Source organism: Oncorhynchus gorbuscha, linkage group LG07 (assembly GCF_021184085.1).
Source record: "Oncorhynchus gorbuscha isolate QuinsamMale2020 ecotype Even-year linkage group LG07, OgorEven_v1.0, whole genome shotgun sequence".
Taxonomy (NCBI): Eukaryota; Metazoa; Chordata; class Actinopteri; order Salmoniformes; family Salmonidae; genus Oncorhynchus; species Oncorhynchus gorbuscha.
Genome location: NC_060179.1, coordinates 43932856 through 43953111, shown reverse-complemented (window position 1 = coordinate 43953111; position 20256 = coordinate 43932856). Strand labels below are relative to the sequence as shown.

At 43.2% G+C, this 20256-nt stretch overlaps 1 protein-coding gene and 1 pseudogene across 9 annotated transcripts in view; one reads left to right on the top strand and one right to left on the bottom strand.

Moving 5' to 3' along the window:
• The window catches only part of LOC124039901 (katanin-interacting protein-like), a 47045-nt gene extending 26789 nt beyond the window's left edge, over positions 1–20256 (top strand). For 5 of the 9 annotated variants that reach the window (XM_046356436.1, XM_046356432.1, XM_046356435.1 and 2 more), the window contains 11 exons: positions 65–143; positions 309–486; positions 9553–9718; positions 10064–10254; positions 10517–10581; positions 11227–11337; positions 11969–12210; positions 16491–16651; positions 16998–17030; positions 17395–17480; positions 17834–20256. In XM_046356436.1, coding sequence (XP_046212392.1) covers positions 65–143; positions 309–486; positions 9553–9718; positions 10064–10254; positions 10517–10581; positions 11227–11337; positions 11969–12210; positions 16491–16651; positions 16998–17030; positions 17395–17480; positions 17834–17892 — 1371 coding nt within the window. In that variant the 3' untranslated portion in view covers positions 17893–20256. Of the gene's footprint in view, positions 1–64; positions 144–308; positions 487–9552; positions 9719–10063; positions 10255–10516; positions 10582–11226; positions 11338–11968; positions 12211–16490; positions 16652–16857; positions 17481–17833 lie in introns of those variants that run through there. The other 4 variants (XR_006839640.1, XR_006839641.1, XR_006839642.1 and 1 more) reach the window with 4 other exon arrangements.
• LOC124039902 lies at positions 7084–7913 on the bottom strand (annotated as a pseudogene).

Below are 20256 nucleotides of genomic sequence, written 5' to 3'. Positions count from 1 at the left end.
ACTTGCAGGTTTTTTTCCAGCCTAGCGCTAACATTGCTGGTTTCTATTCACTGCCATCTTTCAGTTAAAACTCCATCTTAACCCGACTGATGGTCAGTCTGAGGAGACCCTGGAGCAGATCCCAGGAATGTACAACGGAAAGTGTGAGTACTCTCTTCTAAGTTAGTGTTATTCATGATCAATTCATGAATTCCTCATTTTAAACACAGGACTGTATTTTGCTCTCTGTAAAATGTCACTAGCTCAGCTTGTTTCACACGGACTCTCTAAGATCTCTCTCTCCTTCTCTCCCCCCTCCCGATCTTCAGGCCTTAGGATAGAGTTGAGCATGACGTGGGGGGACTCCCACTACCTGGGACTGACAGGGTTAGAGGTGGTGGGGAAGGAGGGGGACAGCCTGCCTCTGGACCTGACCATGGTGGATGCCTCGCCACGGGACCTCAACGACCTGCCTGAGTACAGCCAGGAAGCATGCACCCTCGATAAGTCAGTACTGTGTGTGTGTGTGTCTGTGTGTGTGCGTGCGTGTCTCTGACCTCACACTGCTGACAATGTAGATGGATCTAGCTGCATAAGTGAGGAAATAATGGAAACACTTGAGTAGATAAGGGATAACGTGTATTAAAAGCAGGGGCTTCCACATGTGTGGTTCATGAGTTAATTAAGCAATTAACACCCCATCATAATTAGGGTCATGTATACAAATGCTGGGCAGGCCATTATTTTGGCTACCATGGCTAGGATGACAATGCACCCATCCACAGGGCATGAGTGGTCACTGAATGACAGTCACCAGATCTTAACCCAATCGAACACTTCTGAGAGATTCTGGAGCGGCGCCTGAGACAGCGTTTTCCATCAACAAAACACCAAATAATGGAATTTCTCTTGGAAAAATGGTGTCGCATCCCTCCAATTGTTTTGTTTATTAGATCCCCATTAGCTACTGCACATGCAGCAGTTACTCTTCCTGGGGTCCAACATAAAGTCCACAATTGACTTCCAGACACTTGTCGAAACTATGCCAAGGTACATTGAAGCGGTTTTGATTCGTGGTGGCCCAATGCCCTACAAAGACACTTTATGTTGATTTTTCCTTTATTTTGGCAGTTACCTTTATTTTAAGTCGTTATCCAGTTAACTTGTCAACAACTTCATCAACACAGCCAACAACAGTATTGTAAGGGATTTCATTCAACTGACTCTATCTCATAAGTGTCTATCATGTCAGTGTTTTATTGTGGCTTTCATTCAAATCCAGATAGCAGATGTTCTGAAAGAGCTGCAAAACCTGGACCCGTACAAATCAGCTGGGCTTGACAATCTGGACCCGCTATTTCTGAAACTATCTGCCGCCATTGTCGCAACCCCTATTACCAGCCTGTTCAACCTCTCTTTCATATCGTTTGAGATCCCCAAGGATTGGAAAGCTGCCGCAGTCATCCCTCTCTTCAAAGGGGGAGACACCCTGGACCCAAACTGTTACAGACCTATATCCATCCTGCCCTGCCTATCTAAGGTCTTCGAAAGCCAAGTCAACAAACAGGTCACTGACCATCTCGAATCCCACCGTACCTTCTCCGCTGTGCAATCTGGTTTCCGAGCCGGTCACGGGTGCACCTCAGCCACACTCAAGGTACTAAACGATATCATAACCGCCATCGATAAAAGACAGTACTGTGCAGCCGTCTTCATCGACCTCGCCAAGGCTTTCGACTCTGTCAATCACCATATTCTTATCGGCAGACTCTACAGCCTCGGTTTTTCGGATGACTGCCTTGCCTGGTTCACCAATTACTTTGCAGACAGAGTTCAGTGTGTCAAATCGGAGGGCATGCTGTCCGGTCCTCTGGCAGTCTCTGTGGGGTGCCACAGGGTTCAATTCTCGGGCCGACTCTTTTCTCTGTGTATATCAATGATGTTGCTCTTGCTGCGGGCGATTCCCTGATCCACCTCTACGCAGACGACATCATTCTATATACTTTCGGCCCGTCATTGGACACTGTGCTATCTAACCTCCAAACGAGCTTCAATGCCATACAGCACTCCTTCCGTGGCCTCCAACTGCTCTTAAATGCGAGTAAAACCAAATGCATGCTTTTCAACCGATCGCTGCCTGCACCCGCATGCCCGACTAGCATCACCACCCTGGATGGTTCCGACCTTGAATATGTGGACATCTATAAGTACCTAGGTGTCTGGCTAGACTGCAAACTCTCCTTCCAGACCCACATCAAACATCTCCAATCGAAAATCAAATCAAGAGTCGGCTTTCTATTCCGCAACAAAGCCTCCTTCACTCACGCTGCCAAGCTTACCCTAGTTAAACTGACTATCCTACCGATCCTCGACTTCGGCGATGTCATCTACAAAATGGCTTCCAACACTCTACTCAGCAAACTGGATGCAGTCTATCACAGTGCCATCCGTTTTGTCACTAAAGCACCTTATACCACCCACCACTGCGACTTGTATGCTCTAGTCGGCTGGCCCTCACTACATATTCGTCGCCAGACCCACTGGCTCCAGGTCATCTACAAGTCCATGCTAGGTAAAGCTCCGCCTTATCTCAGTTCACTGGTCACGATGGCAACACCCATCCGTAGCACGCGCTCTAGCAGGTGTATCTCACTGATCATCCCTAAAGCCAACACATCATTTGGCCGCCTTTCGTTCCAGTACTCTGCTGCCTGTGACTGGAACGAATTGCAAAAATCGCTGAAGTTGGAGACTTTTATCTCCCTCACCAACTTCAAACATCAGCTATCCGAGCAGCTAACCGATCGCTGCAGCTGTACATAGTCTATAGGAAAATAGCCCACCCATTTTCACCTACCTCATTCCCATACTTTTTTATACTGTTTTTATTTATTTATTTTTCTGCTCTTTTGCACACCAATATCTCTACCTGTACATGACCTGATCATTTATCACTCCAGTGTTAATCTGCAAAACTGTATTATTCGCCTACCTCCTCATGCCTTTTGCACACATTGTATATAGACTGCCCATTTTTTTTTTCTACTGTGTTATTGACTTGTTAATTGTTTATTCCATGTGTAACTCTGTGTTGTCTGTTCACACTGCTATGCTTTTATCTTGGCCAGGTCGCAGTTGCAAATGAGAACTTGTTCTCAACTAGCCTACCTGGTTAAATAAAGGTGAAATAAAAAAATAAAAAATTCGATATACAGTGCATTCGGAAAGTATTCAGACCCTTTTGACTTTTTTTTTTACACATTATTGTTACATTACAGCCTTATTCTAAAAAAAATGATTTGGAAAGACACACACTTGTCTAAATAAGGTCCCACAGTTGTCAGAGTAAAAACCAAGCCATGAGGTCGAAGGAATTGTCCGTAGAGCTCAGAGACAGGATTCTGTCGAGGCACAGATCTGGGGAAGGGTACCAAAACATTTCTGCAGTGTTGAAGGACAACTATCTTTGCAGCACTCCACCAATCAGGCCTTTACGGAAGAGTGGCCAGACGAAAGCTACTCCTCAGTAAAAGACACATGACAGCCCAAAGACTCTCAAACTATGAGAAGCAAGATTCTCTGGTCTGATGAAACCAAGATTGAACTCTTTGGCCTGAATGCCAAGCATCATGTCTGGAGAAAACCTGGCATCATCCCTATGGTGAAGCATGGTTATGGCAGCATCATGCTGTGGGGATGTTTTTCAGCGGCAGGGACTGGAGGACTAGTCAGGATCGAGGGAAAGATGAACAGAGCGAAGATCCTTGATGAAAACCTGCTCCAGAGTGCTCAGGACCTCAGACTGGGGCGATGGTTCACCTTCCAACAGGACAATGGACCCCAAGCACACAGCCAAGACCAAGCAGGACTGGCGTCGGGACAAGTCTCTGAATGTCCTTGAGTGGCCCAGCCCGAGCCCTGACTTGAATCCAATCGAACATCTCAGGAGAGACCTGAAAATAGCTGTGCAGCAACACTCCCCATCCAATCTGACAGAGCTTGAGAGGATCTGCAGAGAAGAATGGTAGAAACTCCCCAAATACAGGTGTGCCAAGCTTGTAGCGTCATACCCAAGAAGATTTGAGGCTGTAATTGCAGCCAAAGGTGCTTCAAGAAAATACAGAGTAAAGGATCTGAATACTTATGTAAATGTGAAATTTCCTTTTCTTTATTTTATACATTTGCAAAAATGTTTTTTTTTTTAAATGTTTTTGTCATTATGGGCTAATGTGTGTAGATTGAGGGAGGGAAATGAATGAATCAATTTTTAGAATAAGGCTGTAACGCAGTGGTTCTTAACCTGGGTTCGATCGAACCCCAGGGGTTCGGTGAGTCAGTCTCAGGGGTTCGGCGGAGGTAAAGACACACATCCGACTCATATGATTCGTGATGACAACCCCGCTTGGCCATCATAGGCTGCAGGTTATCACGCTACATCGCTTGGCCTATCTGTGCTGCAGGGAATTTGGTGCGCTCAGTAGTCGACTTGTGACTGTCGTGATGGTACGTCTTGTGATTTCTTTCTTAATATTTGAATCCCTTCATACTTACTATGTCGAGCAAAAAAAGAAAGTGGTCGGACGAATATGTACAATATGGATTCACATGTATAACGGAACGTGATGGGAGTCAGCGTCCTAACTGCATGATTTGCAATGCTAAGTTGAGCAATTCTAGTCTAGCACCGGCAAAACTAAGAGAACACTTCCTTAAGCTGCGTGGAGATGGAAAATACAAGAACACAACGCTCGCTGAATTCAAGGTGAAGAGACAGATTAGATGAAAAGGCTACTCTGCCTGTTCTCGGCTTTGTACCCATCAACAAACCGATCCTCACAGCATCGCACAAAGTTGCTTACCTGATCGCAAAACAGGGCAAACCACACACCATTGGTGAAACACTCGTAAAACCAGCTGTGTTGAAGATGGCGAATATCATGCTGGGAAAAGAGGCTGAAGTTAAGTTATCCCAAATTCCTCTTTCGAATGACAAAATCAGCGACAGAATAGAGGACATGAGCAAAGACATCTTGGCTCAAGTAGTTGCAGATCTGATTTCAAGCTCGGCAAAATTCAGCCTTCAACTCGATGAGACCACAGACGTTTCCAATCTAAGCCAGTTTACTGTATTCGTGCGCTATGTGAAAGACGACGTGATAAAGGAAGATTTTTTATTTTGTAAGCCTCTTACAACAACAACTAAGGTAGCTGATGTGAAGAAACTTGTGGATGACTTCTTCAAAGACAACAATCTCTCGTGGGATATGGTTTCTGCAGTTTGTTCGGACGGAGCTCCAGTCATGCTGGGAAGAAAGTCTGGTTTTGGTGCACTAGTCAATGGCGATGCACCACACATCATTGTTACGCATTGTATTCTGCACAGGCATGCGTTGGCAACAAAAACCTTGCCTCCAAAACTGGCAGAAGTATTAAAAATTGTAGTGGGATGCGTGAACTATGTGCGAACTAGTGCTCTAAGGCACCGCATTTTCAGTGCGCTGTGTAAAGAAATGGGCTCTGAATTCGAGGTACTTCTGTACCATTCTAACGTTTGGTGGTTATCCCAGGGGCAGGTGCTGAGTCGTGATTTTTCCGTGCGTGTGGAATTAGCCCTGTTTTTGCAAGAGCACCAACATTGTCATGAAGATTGCTTCAAAAATTCTGAGTTCATTCTCATTTTAGCATACATGGCTGATATCTTCGCAGCTCTCAATCATCTCAATCAAAAGATGCAGGGCGGTGGAGTCAACATCATCGAAGCGGAGGAAAACCTGAAGGCTTTTGTAAAAAAAAGCTACCGTTATGGAAACGACGAACAGAGAACAATAACTTGGCAAACTTTCCCCTGCTGGGCGACTGTGTAAGTAAGATCGAAGATGTATCTGGAATTGGAGACATTTCTGTACCTTCGGAACTGAAGCAAGCAATTGCCAGGCACTTAGATGAGCTTGCAAAGTCTCTCGACGTTACTTCCCTACAAGAGAGTCATATCCAGCATGGGTGAGACAGCCGTTCACATTTAGTGTTGAGACAACAGATGTCAATGATGAATACCTCGATGAAATCATTGAAATTCAGCAGAGCCATGTTAATATAATATAATAATATAATAATTTTCAACAGCAACTCTTCAGAACAACAATGCTTTCAACGTTTTGGTGTCAACAAATGGTAACGTACCCTGTTATTGCTAAGCAAGCTCTGGAGATTTTCACACCGTTTGTTACAACATATCTTTGCGAGCAATCCTTTTCGAGGATGCTGGACTTAAAAATGAAGAAAAGGAACATACTTTGTTGCGAAAATGACATGAGATTGGCATTTGCCAAGGTGAAGCCGCGCATTTCTGTACTGGTCTCTGAAAGGCAACAGCAGAAGTTACATTGATTTGCAGCAAATATTCATTATTTTGTTTTTGTGTGAAAATCATGTTTTGATGATTTTGTTCTTTGAACACAGTGACGTTGATGCACGGTTCATTTTGTGCACCAGTAAACTATGTTTTGAATTTGAAAACATGTTTTATTTTTCCAATTAAGAAGGGTTCGGTGAATGCGCATATGAAACTGGTGGGGTTCAGTACCTCCAAGGTTAAGAACCACTGCTGTAACGTAACAAAATGTAGATAAAGTCAAGGGGTCTGAATACTTTTCCAAATGAACTGTATAGCAGTGCTCATCTACCCACCCGTGATAGGCAGTGCACATCTGACTGTCAGAATAGTAGGTTGGTAGGCTGATGTGAGCACTAGCGCATTCACACAAGGGTGCTCAATCACCCTCCTATGGAAAGTCAGAGAAACAGTCGTGTGGCTGGTGGGCTGCAGCCTTGGTCTTCTCCACATTCAATTATAGCTGTAGATTTGTGTTCCTTTTTTATATATATTTTTCATTATTCGTTTTGATTTGTTCAATTTTTACTTTTGGGGTTCATCTAAGCCAATTGTACCCTCATTTTAACACACAAGATATGTGCATCATCATTTCCCATCAAAACCTCCCCTCTCCCCTTTCCTAGTCTCTGAACTAAAGTTTCCTCCATCCATTTTGAAATGCCAGACTGGAGGAGGCCCCTGCCCTCCTCTGGACCCTCTCCCCAGGCCCCTCACCGGTCCAGACCGATGAGCAAGCGGCTCCTCTCCTCCTGTCTTTCGTTTTTTTGGTTGGCAAACAGCTGGAAGAAATAGTGCTGCTCCGTGCTCATCTGGAGCATGTTGCCACGCATCAGGTTGATGATAGACAGGCAGCTCTCCCAGAAGATGTCCCTGGAGCTCTCCACCAGGAAGGGTCTCAGTGGGTAGGAATTCTCGTTGCCCATGTAGGAGCAGGTCAGGTAGAGGCAGGTGATCACCATGGCCTGGAGCTGGTGCTCGGTGGCTGCCTCAGAGGAGACCACCTTGCGGCACAGCATGTAGACAAACACCACATTGGCTGGGGTGAGGATGCTCTGGTTGCCCCAGCCGTGGTTGAGCAGGAAGCGGTCTACACTCTGCAGCCACAGCCCTGGGTCGTTGAGGGACAGATTCTGGAGTCGGTAGCAGTGCCGACACAGGAACTCACCCAGTGCAGCAGTTCACCAGTTGAGGCCTGGACTATCACCCTCTTGGGCATGTCGGTGGCCACGTTGGAGTTGGGGAGGACATTTTCTGAGCTCTTGGTGGGGTACTCTGGTCCTGGGTGAGAGTGGACAGGTTGGTGCAGGACTGAGACTTCTCCAAGTTTTTGTTGTTGAGGTGGGTCACGCTGTTCTCGTTGTTCCCGTTGGGCTGCACCTTCTTGGAACCCTTCTTCCGCTTCATGTTGATGATTGAGCAGCGCTTCAGGTTCTTGCCTTTGGCGTTCCTGCTGTTCTGAATAGCCGTGTCATGGCCCACACTGCCCGGCCCATCTCCGACCACCCTGATAGCTGGGTGAGAGAGACTGGATATTGCCCATGGTGACTGGGTAGCAATCAGGAATTGGATCATGAGACAGTATGAGCAGACTAAGACAATAAAGGAGCATGTCGTACTTCATAACGTTATCAAGTGATTTAAGAAGGGATGTCAACGTAACTTGTAGCGACGTAAGAAGCTAAATTCAGTTTTCCATCAAAATAATAATTATTGTAATAAAGGAATTTACATATGTCGCAAGATAAAAGCTAATTTGCCGTTTTTCAAATCGACAGATCATTTTCGTTTTAACTTGTTTGACTCCTATCTTTTGTAAATAAATCCCATTTGCGCATGTGCATAGCTGTAGATAAATCCAACAGGAGAGTTTGAGTAATGAAAGTTGGACAGAGGAGCTCAATCTCTGAGCAAGTCACACTTGGACCAACTTGAAAAAACAAATGTTATTTTCTGGCAGTAGTCCATATTCTGTGCCAGATGTTATTAAGTATCAAAACCAGACAGCACCCTTTTCTTTTTTATTGATGGATCGCCACGGGCACGCTCCAACACTCAGACATAATTTACAAATGAAGCATGTGTTTAGTGAGTCCGACAGATCAGAGGCAGTAGGGATGACCAGGGATGTTTTTTCATAAGTGTGTTAATTAGACCATTTTCCTGTCCTCCTAAGCATTCTAAATGTAATGAGTAGTTTTGGGTGGCAGGGAAAATGAATGGAGTAAAAAGTACATAATTTTCTTTAGGAATGTAGTGAAGTAAAAGTTGTCAAAAATGTAAATAGTAAAGTACAGATACCCCCCAAAAAACCTACTGAAGTAGTATTTTACACCACTGGACCAAAGGAGCCAAATGTTTCACCGGAAGTATACACCTGAAGTATCCGGTTGGAATTTCCACTTTAGTCGACTCCTGGGATTTCTCATTGTTGCAGTTCAACTAGGAAGACTACATTTGCGTTCTAGAGGACTGGCATGAGCATAATGCTGCCCATTTGCCTATAAAAAGGCCTATTTTGTTTGAATATAGGTGGTGATGTGTAAGTCTATGGACTTGGGCTGCAGTGGCAGCGTGTCAGTGAGCATAACCAAGTTAAAGAAGGTAATGGGTCCCTATATAGGCCTCTGACAGTTCAGGCCTCATGAGGCTCTGACAATTCAGGCTTCTCAGATATGTATTAGGGGAAAGGTGGCTTCTGTAACCCCTTTTTGGAGCCGGTTAAACCTGTGTGCTTGGATTGCCGTGTGCCTGCTATTTTGGTACCCTCTAAGCTGGCTTAGGGCGTGATTGTATGTCACCATGGTATGTTATAGTGAGTGACCGACTAAATGGGAACATACAGTTATGTTCCCTGAAGGAAGGAACGAGGTGTAAAATATTTTTCCCCTGCATCGTCAGGGGTTTTGGGCTTGCTGAAGAGCGGTACTGAATTGAGAAAATGAATGCAAGCCCCGGTATTATAGCAAGGAAGGCGGGGTCTCCGAGGGCTGGCTCTGCATCCATTGACCCGTTGGGCGTGATTTCAGTTCTTACGGTGAATGTGAATGGTGTTGACTCTCCCCGTAATATTTTTCTACCTTATTCCCTCCTTCAGGGAACAGTAGTTATATTCATAACTGTAAGTTTTAATTTCCAACATATTCCTGAATCAGTGAGCTGTCTCTCTCTCCTCTGTACAGACTCATTGATGGCCACAACATCACCACTGAGGAACAGCACATGTGGCTGATTCCATTCTCCTGTGGCCAGCACCACAGCCTAACAGTGAACTTTGACAAGGCCCAGACGGTGGCTGGCCTCCGCATCTGGAACTACAACAAGACCCCAGAGGACTCCTACAGGGGGGTGAGAGAGAGAGTCACTGGGATGGAGAACTGGCTTTAGTAGCCTGGTGGAAGTGTCAATTCAAAATGAAATATCTGGGCCCTGTAGGTTGCTTTTGCATTTGTGAGTCTTGTCATTAAAGGTGCAGTGCATTGTAGTTGTACAAATATATACGATGCTCCGTAAGTGTGCATTTACAATATATGCAATTACTATACATTCACACTCTGCCATAGATCCTTAAAGATATTTCAATATTGACTGATAGAAAAAAAATTGTTACGGAGTGAATCCCTATTCCTTACGAAAACACATTTGTTAAGATAACCATTTCTTATTAACCCTATTAACCCATGTGTGCTCCAGGTGAAGGTGATCCATGTGTCTCTGGACGATACGCTCATCTCTCCTGCAGAGGGCATCCTCATCAGGAAGGGACCAGGGAACTGTCACTTTGACTTTGCTCAGGAGATCCTCTTCATCGACTTTCTCCAGACCCCCACCACTGGCCTGGTCAACAGCAAGAGTACAGGAGAGGAATCGGCCTACACACTCAAGTGACTACTTACTTGTAGGCTAGTCTGGTCCCATATCGGTTTGGGATGTCTTACTAATGATCATACGAGTTGGCAAGACGGGACAAACAGATCTGAGACCAGGCTAATTGTTTTAGCCTCTCATAAAATAGCATTCTGGCTATTATCCCCACTGTGCCAAACGCCTAGTCATGTATCAAATGAGTCATTCATACGCGTTACTACTGTAATGCAATACAATATGAGATGTCATTTTAAGGTTTGTGTCTTCGATGGTTTTCAGGGCTGGCTCCAGAAGACAGGAGCAAGCCAGCATGGACTACGAGGCCCCCATCATGCCTTGTGGATGTATCCTTCCTCCTGCTGCACACAAGGCATAGTTCCACAGAATATTGTCCCCAACTACATTCAGCCATGGGACGATTTTTTCTTAAGCGGAGGTCCAGAACATAATTATAAATAATTTGTACACAAGAAGCCTAAACAGATATAGTATTTGATAAAAACATATCAAACCCTGATTATATTGGGCTAAGATCACATATTTCTCTCTATTTATGCATGAGAATACTTTAATTTAGAATATTTTCTAAATGAAAATCAATTTCAGCTGATTTACTGGTGATTGAATAGTCTTTTATGTCCCAACAACAAAAATGTTATACACATTTTTACAAATCTTGAGAAATCACAGATTTGGCCCGCTGCTTTTACTGACGTAACATGTCACCTTACATAGACATACAGAACTTCTGCGACCAGTGCATCAAATATACAAACTAAATATTTCACCTTTTAGTAGATAGGTAAAATATATACTGTATATTGTCAATTCTATCATAAAAGACATACTGTACATATTCAATGTTCAGTTTTGCCTGCTTGAGATACTGTGATCACTAAATGTCTTGAAGACTGTAAAAAAATGACTTAAATGTAAATGTAAAAGTCCTAAGTGTGTACACGTCTCTTCCTTAACCCTTGACCCACCAGTCATCTTCCAGCTGCAGCTGCTGACCACCTGGGGTGACCCCTACTACATTGGCATGAATGGCCTGGAGATCTATGACCAAAACGACAAGAAGATACCCCTCAGTGACAACAGTATCCTACCTACAATGTTGACACCACAAACACATAAACACACTGAGAACTGCTGCAATCTACACTTACACCCAGTGTCTCACTTGACCTGACTGGCTGAGCTAGCTAGCGTGAGACTTCAAGTCTGGCCTAAGACTGGTCATAAACCCTGGTCCTAGAAATCCACAGGGTGTACCGGCTTTAGTTTTAGCCAAGCATTAAAACACCTTATTCAGTCAATCAAGGTTGTGATGATTAGTTGAATCAGGTGTGTTTAATGCTGGTGTGGAACGAAAGCCTGCTCTCCCTGTACCGGTTGTCAATATCTGGCCAAGTTGCAAAGTGGGAAGCACCGCCTAGTTCTACAATCTCTTCTTCTAATCTGTTTTTAAACCTAACCCTAACCTTAATAACCACACTAGTTTTTGTTTTTTTGTTTATGGAATTTCGATTATAGTCAATTTTGTAGCTTGTTCATATAGTGGGAATCTCATGTACCATCCCTGGACCAAGTTTGGTGAACTCCCAAACTATAAATGTACCCTGAAATAGTAAAATGGTGGCTTCCAGTAGAGGAAATGGGAATGGCAGGAGTAATGACACAGTAGTCAAGACAGTTTGGCTGAGTCCATTCTTTAAACAATGCTTCTAGATATCGCTGCGTTCCCAGACAGTGTGAATGTCCTGGACAGTGTGAAGGGTGACGTGAGGACTCCAGATAAGCTGGTAGATGGAGTGAACAACTCTCATGATGGCATACACATGTGGCTAGCACCGGTACTCCCTGGACTGGTGAATCGCGTGTATCTCATATTTGACCAACCAGTGACCGTGTCCATGATCAAACTGTGGAACTACTCCAAGACACCACAGAGGGGGGTAAAGGAGTTTGGGGTAAGTCAGTCTTCTTTTCTCTCTCCTCAGCACAGTAACACAGACCATATTCATCAGAGAGACCCAGGTCTTAGGACCTGGGAGCAAAGCAGAATACGGATCATTTCAGACTATAATGGTCTAATAAAGTACTATTATTAGGAATTCTTCCCTAGCGTTTTATTTCACCTTTATTTACACAGGTAAGTCAATTAAGAAAAAAAATCTTATTTACAATGACGACCTGTCAAACATCAATAAAGAACAATGACATTATATATGTGTGTATTTAGATGTGTATATACACATCTATACATATCTACAGTGCATTCGGAAAGTATTCAGATCCCTTGACTTTCCACATTTTGTTACGTTACAGCCTTATTCTGAAATTTATTTTGTATGTTTTAAGTCCTCATCAATCTACACACACAACCCCATAATGTTTACAAATGTTTACAAATGTATCAAAAAAAATTAACAGAAATACCTTATTTACACAATAATACACAATTCAGACCCTTTTCTATGAGACTTGAAATTAAGCTCATATGAATCCTTTTTCCATTATTCATCCTTGAGATGCTTCTACAACTTGATTGGAGTCCACCTGTTATAAATTCAATTAATTGGACATGATTTAGAAAGGCACACACCGGTGAGGTCGAACCAAGCCATGAGGTCGAAGGAATTGTCTGTAGAGCTCCAAGACAGGATTGTTTCTAGGCACAGATCTGGGGAAAGGTACCAAAATATTTCCAAACTACAAACTCAGCAATCGGGGGAGAAGGACCTTGGTCAGGGAGATGACCAAGAACCCGATAGTCACTCTGACAGAGCTCCAGAGTTCCTCTGTGGAGATGGGAGAAATTTTCAGAAGTACAACCATCTCTGCAGCACTCCACCAATCAGGCCTTTATGGTAGTGGCCAGACGGAAGCCACTCGTCAGCTAAAGGCACATGAAATCCCACTTGGAGTTTGCCAAAAGGCACCTAAAGACTAAGACCATGAGAAACAAGATTCTCTGGTCTGATGAAACCAAGTTGAACTCTTTGGCCTGAATGCCAAGCGTCACGTCTGGAGGAAACTTGGCACAAACCCTACGGTGAAGGGTGGTGGTGGCAGCATCATGCTGTGGGGATGTTTTTCAACGGCAGGGACTGGGAGACTAGTCAGCATCGAGGGAAAGATGAACGTTGCAAAGTACAGAGAGATCCTTGATGAAAACCTGCTCCAGAGTGTTTAGGACCTGACTGGGGTGAATGTTCACCTTCCAACAAGAAATTGACCATAAGCACACAGCCACGGCAACGCAGAAGTGGCTTCGGGACATGTCTCTGAATGTCCTTGTGGCTCAGCCAGAGCCCAGACTTTAACCCGATCTAACATCTCTGGAGAGACCTGAAAATAGCTGTACAGTGACGCTCATTCAACCTGACAGAGCTTGAGAGGATCTGCAGAGTAGAACGGGAGAAACTCCCCAAATGCAGGTGTACCAACCAAGCACAAAAAAATACCCTTATTTCACCAGATAAGATGACTGAGAACACGTTCTCATTTACAGCAACAACCTGGGGAATAGTTACAGGGGAGAGAAATGAGCCAATTGTAAGCTGGGGATGATTAGGTGACCAGAGTGGGAATTTAGCCAGGACACCAGGTTTAACTTCTTGAGTGTAGGGGGCAGGATTTTCATTTTTGGCAACAACAAAAAAACGTACCCATTTGAAACTGCCTATTTCTCAGGCCCAGAAACTAGAATATGCATATAATTGAGAAAACACTCTAAAGTTTCCAAAACTGTCAAAATATTGTCTGTGAGTATAAAAGAACTGAAATTGCAGGCAAAAACCTGAGGAAAATCAAACCAGGAAGTGGTTTCTATTTTGAAAGCTCAATGTTCCATAGCCTGCCTTCGCTCCATTTAAAGGGATATCAACCAGATTCCTTTTCCTATCGCTTCCTCAAGGTGTCAACAGCCTTTAGACATAGTTTCAGGCCTTTATTTTGAAAAATGAGCGAGAAAGTTATCATCGCGTCAGTGGATAGCTGGTTTTGCTTGCGCAACAGAGTGGGGCAGCCATTTTCTCTCCCTCTCCTATTGAAAAAGCGACAGTCCCGGTTGATTATATTATCGATTATATATTTTAAAAACAACCAGAGGATTGATTATAAAAAATGTTTGACATGTTTCTGTGGACATTATGGATACTATTTGGAATTTTTGTCTGCGATGTCGTGACTGCTCGAGCTTGTGGATTTCTGAACATAATGCGCCAAACAAATGGAGGTATTTTGGATATAAAAATAATCTTTATGGAACAAAAGGAACATTTATTGTGTAACTGGGAGTCTCGTGAGTGAAAACATCCGAAGATCATCAAAGGTAAGCGATTTAATCTATTGCTTTTCTGACTTTCGTGACCAATCTACTTGGCTGCTAGGTGTTTGTAATATTTTGTCTAATGAGAGAGATGTTCTTACATAAACGCTTGTTATGCTTTCGCCGAAAAACTGTATTGAAATCTGACATGCCAGGTGGATTAACAACAAGCTAAGCTGTGTTTTGCTATATTCAAATCAAATCAAATTTATTTATATAGCCCTTCGTACATCAGCTGATATCTCAAAGTGCTGTACAGAAACCCAGCCTAAAACCCCAAACAGCAAGCAATGCAGGTGTAGAAGCACGGTGGCTAGGAAAAACTCCCTAGAAAGGCCAAAACCTAGGAAGAAACCTAGAGAGGAACCAGGCTATGTGGGGTGGCCAGTCCTCTTCTGGCTGTGCCGGGTGGAGATAACAGAACATGGCCAAGATGTTCAAATGTTCATAAATGACCAGCATGGTCGAATAATAACAAGGCAGGACAGTTGAAACTGGAGCAGCAGCACAGTCAGGTGGACTGGGGACAGCAAGGAGTCATCATGTCAAGTCGTCCTGGGGCACGGTCCTTGGGCTCAGGTCCTCAGAGAGAGGGAAAGAAAGAGAGAATTAGAGAGGGCATATGTGGGGTGGCCAGTCCTCTTCTGGCTGTGCCGGGTGGAGATTATAACAGAACATGGCCAAGATGTTCAAATGTTCATAAATGACCAGCATGGTCAAATAATAGTAAGGCAGAACAGTTGAAACTGGAGCAGCAGCATGGCCAGGTGGACTGGGGACAGCAAGGAGTCATCATGTCAGGTAGTCCTGGGCATGGTCCTAGGGCTCAGGTCCTCCGAGAGAGAGAGAAAGAAAGGAGAGAATTAGAGAACGCACACTTAGATTCACACAGGACACCGAATAGGACAGGAGAAGTACTCCAGATATAACAAACTGACCCTAGCCCACCGACACAAACTACTGCAGCATAAATACTGGAGGCTGAGACAGGAGGGGTCAGGAGACACTGTGGCCCCATCCGAGGACACCCCCAGACAGGGCCAAACAGGAAGGATATAACCCCACCCACTTTGCCAAAGCACAGCCCCCACACCACTAGAGGGATATCTTCAACTACCAACTTACCATCCTGAGACAAGGCTGAGTATAGCCCACAAAGATCTCCGCCACGGCACAACCCAAGGGGGGGCGCCAACCCAGACAGGAAGACCACAACAGTGAATCAACCCACTCAGGTGACGCATCCCCTGCAGGGACGGCATGAGAGATCCCCAGTAAGCCAGGGACTCAGCCCATGTAATAGGGTTAGAGGCAGAGAATCCCATGAAAATGAAATATGTTTAGTAATTTAATTTGAATTTGGCGCGCTGCAATTCAGCGGGTGTTGATGAAAATGATCCTGTTACCGGGATGGGTGCGTCAAGAAGTTATCCACTTCCAAAAGCATCTGGTCTCCCATCCAGGGACCAACCCTAACCCTAGCTTCAGAAGCAAGCCAGCAGTGGGATGTAGGGTGGTAAGAAGACTCGAGGCTGTAATCCATGCCAAAGGTGGTTCAACAAAGTACTTAGTAAAGGGTCTGAATACTTATGTAAATGTGATATTTCAGTTTTGTATTTTTTATAAATTAGCAAAACGTTCTAATTTTTGGTATGTCATTATGGGGATTGTGTGAAGATTGATGAAGAAAAAAAACTATTTAATCAATTTTCTAATAAGGCAGTAACAAAACAAAATGTGGAAAAAGTCAAGGGGTCTGAATATTTTCCAAATGCACTCTATATACACATCAATACATATCTATATATACACATCTATATACACATTGCTGTAAACAAGAGTCTGTTCTCTGTTAAACTTTCTGGACTTAAATAAGGGGTAATAAATGAATGACTACAGTAAGCCTTCCTTGTGTAGCTGCTAGTAGATGACCTCCTGGTGTATAACGGCATCTTGGACAGTGTGAGCCAGGTGGCGCAGGGCATCCTGCCCACCTGTGACCCGGCGGTGCCCTACCACACCATCCTCTTCACCGACAACGCCCACATTGCCCACCGTGAAAGGAACACTGTCATCAGGTAACCCAGCATGGGATTGGCTGCTGCAGCCTGATATAAGCAAATTATTTCCCTGTCCATCGAAATTCACGCATGTGCGGATAGGTTTGGCTGCTTGTCCATCAACATGCACACATACTTATTGGTTCTTCTGTCTAGCCGCTGTCAACATGAGAATGCAAAGTCATTTACCATATTCACATGATGTGAGTTTTTTCAAATGGCAGGAGACCGTGGCTACCATAGTGGGACAAGCTCTGTATTTTCTAGGACAGATGTTCCTACCAGTTATAACAGTGTGTAATTGGCACTGAAGTCTACCTCTTTGTGACTCGTGTTCAACGAAGATGTGCTCTCTCTACTCCAGCCCCCGCGGTAGCAGACATCGCGATCTGAAACAGTGAGTAACTGAGTCCCTCATTAGCCTTGTCAGTCAGTTATAAAAAGTTGTGTTCATGTTCCCAAGTCACCCCACCTCCAACCCACAGCTTGGCTTGTGATGCCAAGTCCTTCTACAGTAGTTCGGAACAGACCTCCTCCTAGTCCCTTGTCACTCACGTCTCTTGTCTCTCCACCTTTCTGTAACTTCATTGTAAGACACGACTTGAACCTGCTCGCGTCAAGCTTTGTTGCCGTCAGTCAGTCCGTCCTTAGTTTTTAAGTTATCCGCAGCTCCCATGCTCCAGCCTTTCATATACCTGGCCAGATTATGCAGAGACTCAAATGAAACTGGTGTGTTTTCCCCTCCTTGTGTTGTTTTGCAGCAATTATGTGGAGGACCAAGATGTGAAGATGACCAATGAGAACGAGATAGTCCATCACCACAAGAAGAAACAAACAGCTAATCCAGGTAAGCAATTCAGCCAGAATGTCTTTGTTCAGTATATACTGTATACACTTAAACATACCAGGTATAATAGAATAATCAGTGAGAAGCAAATTAAACTAAAAGCTACATTATCAATATGGGCTGATGTTTCCACACTATTATCAACCCAAATGTTTCAGTGTCTTTTAAACATATCAAAGGCACAAACGTTTGTGTGAATTTCCCCCCTGCCTGCTGAAAACAAGGGGGGGAGAAATACATTCAAAAAACAGAACATTTGAATTTCTGATGTTTTGTCTATTTTTGTGTGTGAAGCAGCCTTCATTTTTTGGAGACTAATGAAACAAAACCATATTTACTTTCTAATCTTGCAGCGCTTCGGCCTAAAACCTGCATGACAGACACTGGGAAGCTCGGGAAAAGGAGGTACTGACAGATGGACTGACAGGCAGATGATCGGACAGACGGACGTTGATGGAGTCCCCCTGGTCAAATGGAGGGAACAGAAATGAAAGGATGACGGTTTACTGAAAATCTGCACTAATCCCACTCCGGGGGACTTTTAACACATAGCCTTGACCAGCTGAAGAGAACCATTTCCATTGCCCTCCATCAGTAATTACACTGTAGGGAAGTGTTGCCTAGTGACAGCCCTTGTGTGTAAGTTGGGTCTACTTTAGAAGAGGACAGAGCTTGTACAGAACACATTTTGTTTGTATCCATCTGGCCACAGGATCAGCCTTCCATTGTCTCATTGGATTGGTTTTCTTGCCACTCGTTCTCTCTAGACTCCTACGTTTCATCAGATGAATAGTACCTGTGTAGTATTACTACATCACATAATACCTGTGTAGTACTACATCAGATGAAGAGTACGGTACCTGTGTAATACTATGTCAGTACTACATCACATGTATAGAACCTTTTGTTGTTGCACCTGTTTTGATTGTCCTTTTCACAGTGTCAGGGTGAACCTATATAAGGCTGCTATGTCGGCCATCTTCGTGCCTAGTTCTATTACGGCTCCTATCTGTCGCTGCTTCTTGTGATGTGGTGCTGCATTCTCCTGCTGCCACTGATGCACAGATACTCAAATATGAATTCAGTGGCAACAAGTACACTCTTGGGATCTAGATCCTATATTTATTAATGAGTTGTATTCATGAAAAGCTTAGTGGGCTATAGATTTGATAGCCCCTAGCCTCTAGCCTAGTGGCATATTGTGGTCCTTCTGTAGCTCAGTTGGTAGAGCATGGCGCTTGTAACGCCAGGTTAGTGGGTTCGATCCCCGGGACCACCCATACGTAGAATGTATGCACACAGTCGCTTTGGATAAAAGCGTCTGCTAAATGGCATATATTATTATTATATTATAACACATGGAAATGTAGTAATGCACCTGCAATCTGCACCAACACACATGAATGCTATGCAGTAAACCTGTTAAGGTTTTCTCATGTCTGTTTTATCTAGGTGCATTTGGTGGCAGATGGGGTTTTAATACAAAGGGTGGAGAATATGACTGTCTTTTCCATAAAGTAGAATCAAGCAGAATATTGGTCACATTGAAGCAATAGGTCTGATACAGTTGAGCCATGCAAGACCACTCCATTTGCCTAAAGGCCCAATGCAGATGTTTTATATCAATTTTAAATCATTTCTAGGTAACAATTAAGTACCTTACTGTAATAGAATTATGTTAAAAAATGGGAAAAAGTCATTTTTTAGCAAATAATTATTTCTCAAGCAAGAATGTTCCTAGGACTGTATGGGAGTGGGTTGAGTAGGGAGGAGGAAACTGAAAGCAATTAACAATTAAACAATTTACCGCATGGTGATATGACCATGGAAAGCCAAAAATACCACCCATGCAGACCTGCTGATTAGAAGGACCTATCAGGAAATAACACCGATCACATTTCTTCATACTTTTACAGTGTTAGTTTCATCAACTGTTGTACAATATGATAGAAAACACAGGGGAAACTAATTGTGACTGCACTGGGCCTTTAACACAGAAACAGTACGTACACTTTCTTCTTAGATGTATATTTTACAGCACTGAATATATTCATCTATAATATTTTGGATTAATGAATATATTGGTGAACATGTGTATATATACACACACACCCACAGTTATTAGAAAAACTTATTTGAAAAATAAGTTACCTTTATTGAAGTTGTTTTATGTGAAAATATTTTTTGAGACCCATTTGTTTGCGAAAATTGTCAAATATAATTAATACCAAAAGTTTATTGGAGATATATTACCAATATATACATTATTGTGTGAACATCATGTTGGCTTTTGGTTGAAAAACACCTAAGAATATGTAACCAGAAACAACTGAATATTTAATATGCAAACACTGAAACCATACCTCAAATAGGGAAGATGTGATCTTTAAAAGAGATGGCTATTTGATGAAATCTTGTTTTATCTTGAATGTTTGAGTAAATGTTTGAGTATAATCCAGTTGCAGTTTTATTCCTATACCCAGTAGTATTTGTTGCATGGACAAGTTACCACGGTTGAGCCACAATATAGCCTATTTCTTACTTTATATCCTTGTACTGAATATGACAGAGGAGTTGCATTGTTTTTTGAAATGCTGTTTTATGTATTTGATTTTAAAATGTCAGTCTACAGGTAAACACACTGCACCTGAGTGATGATGGCTATTACTTGATGTGTGACATTCTGTTTTGAAATATTTTATTTTTTTAATCTTATTCAAATACATGTATAATTCATGTAGGTACATTTTAATAAATTAAATAATTGAAAAACCAA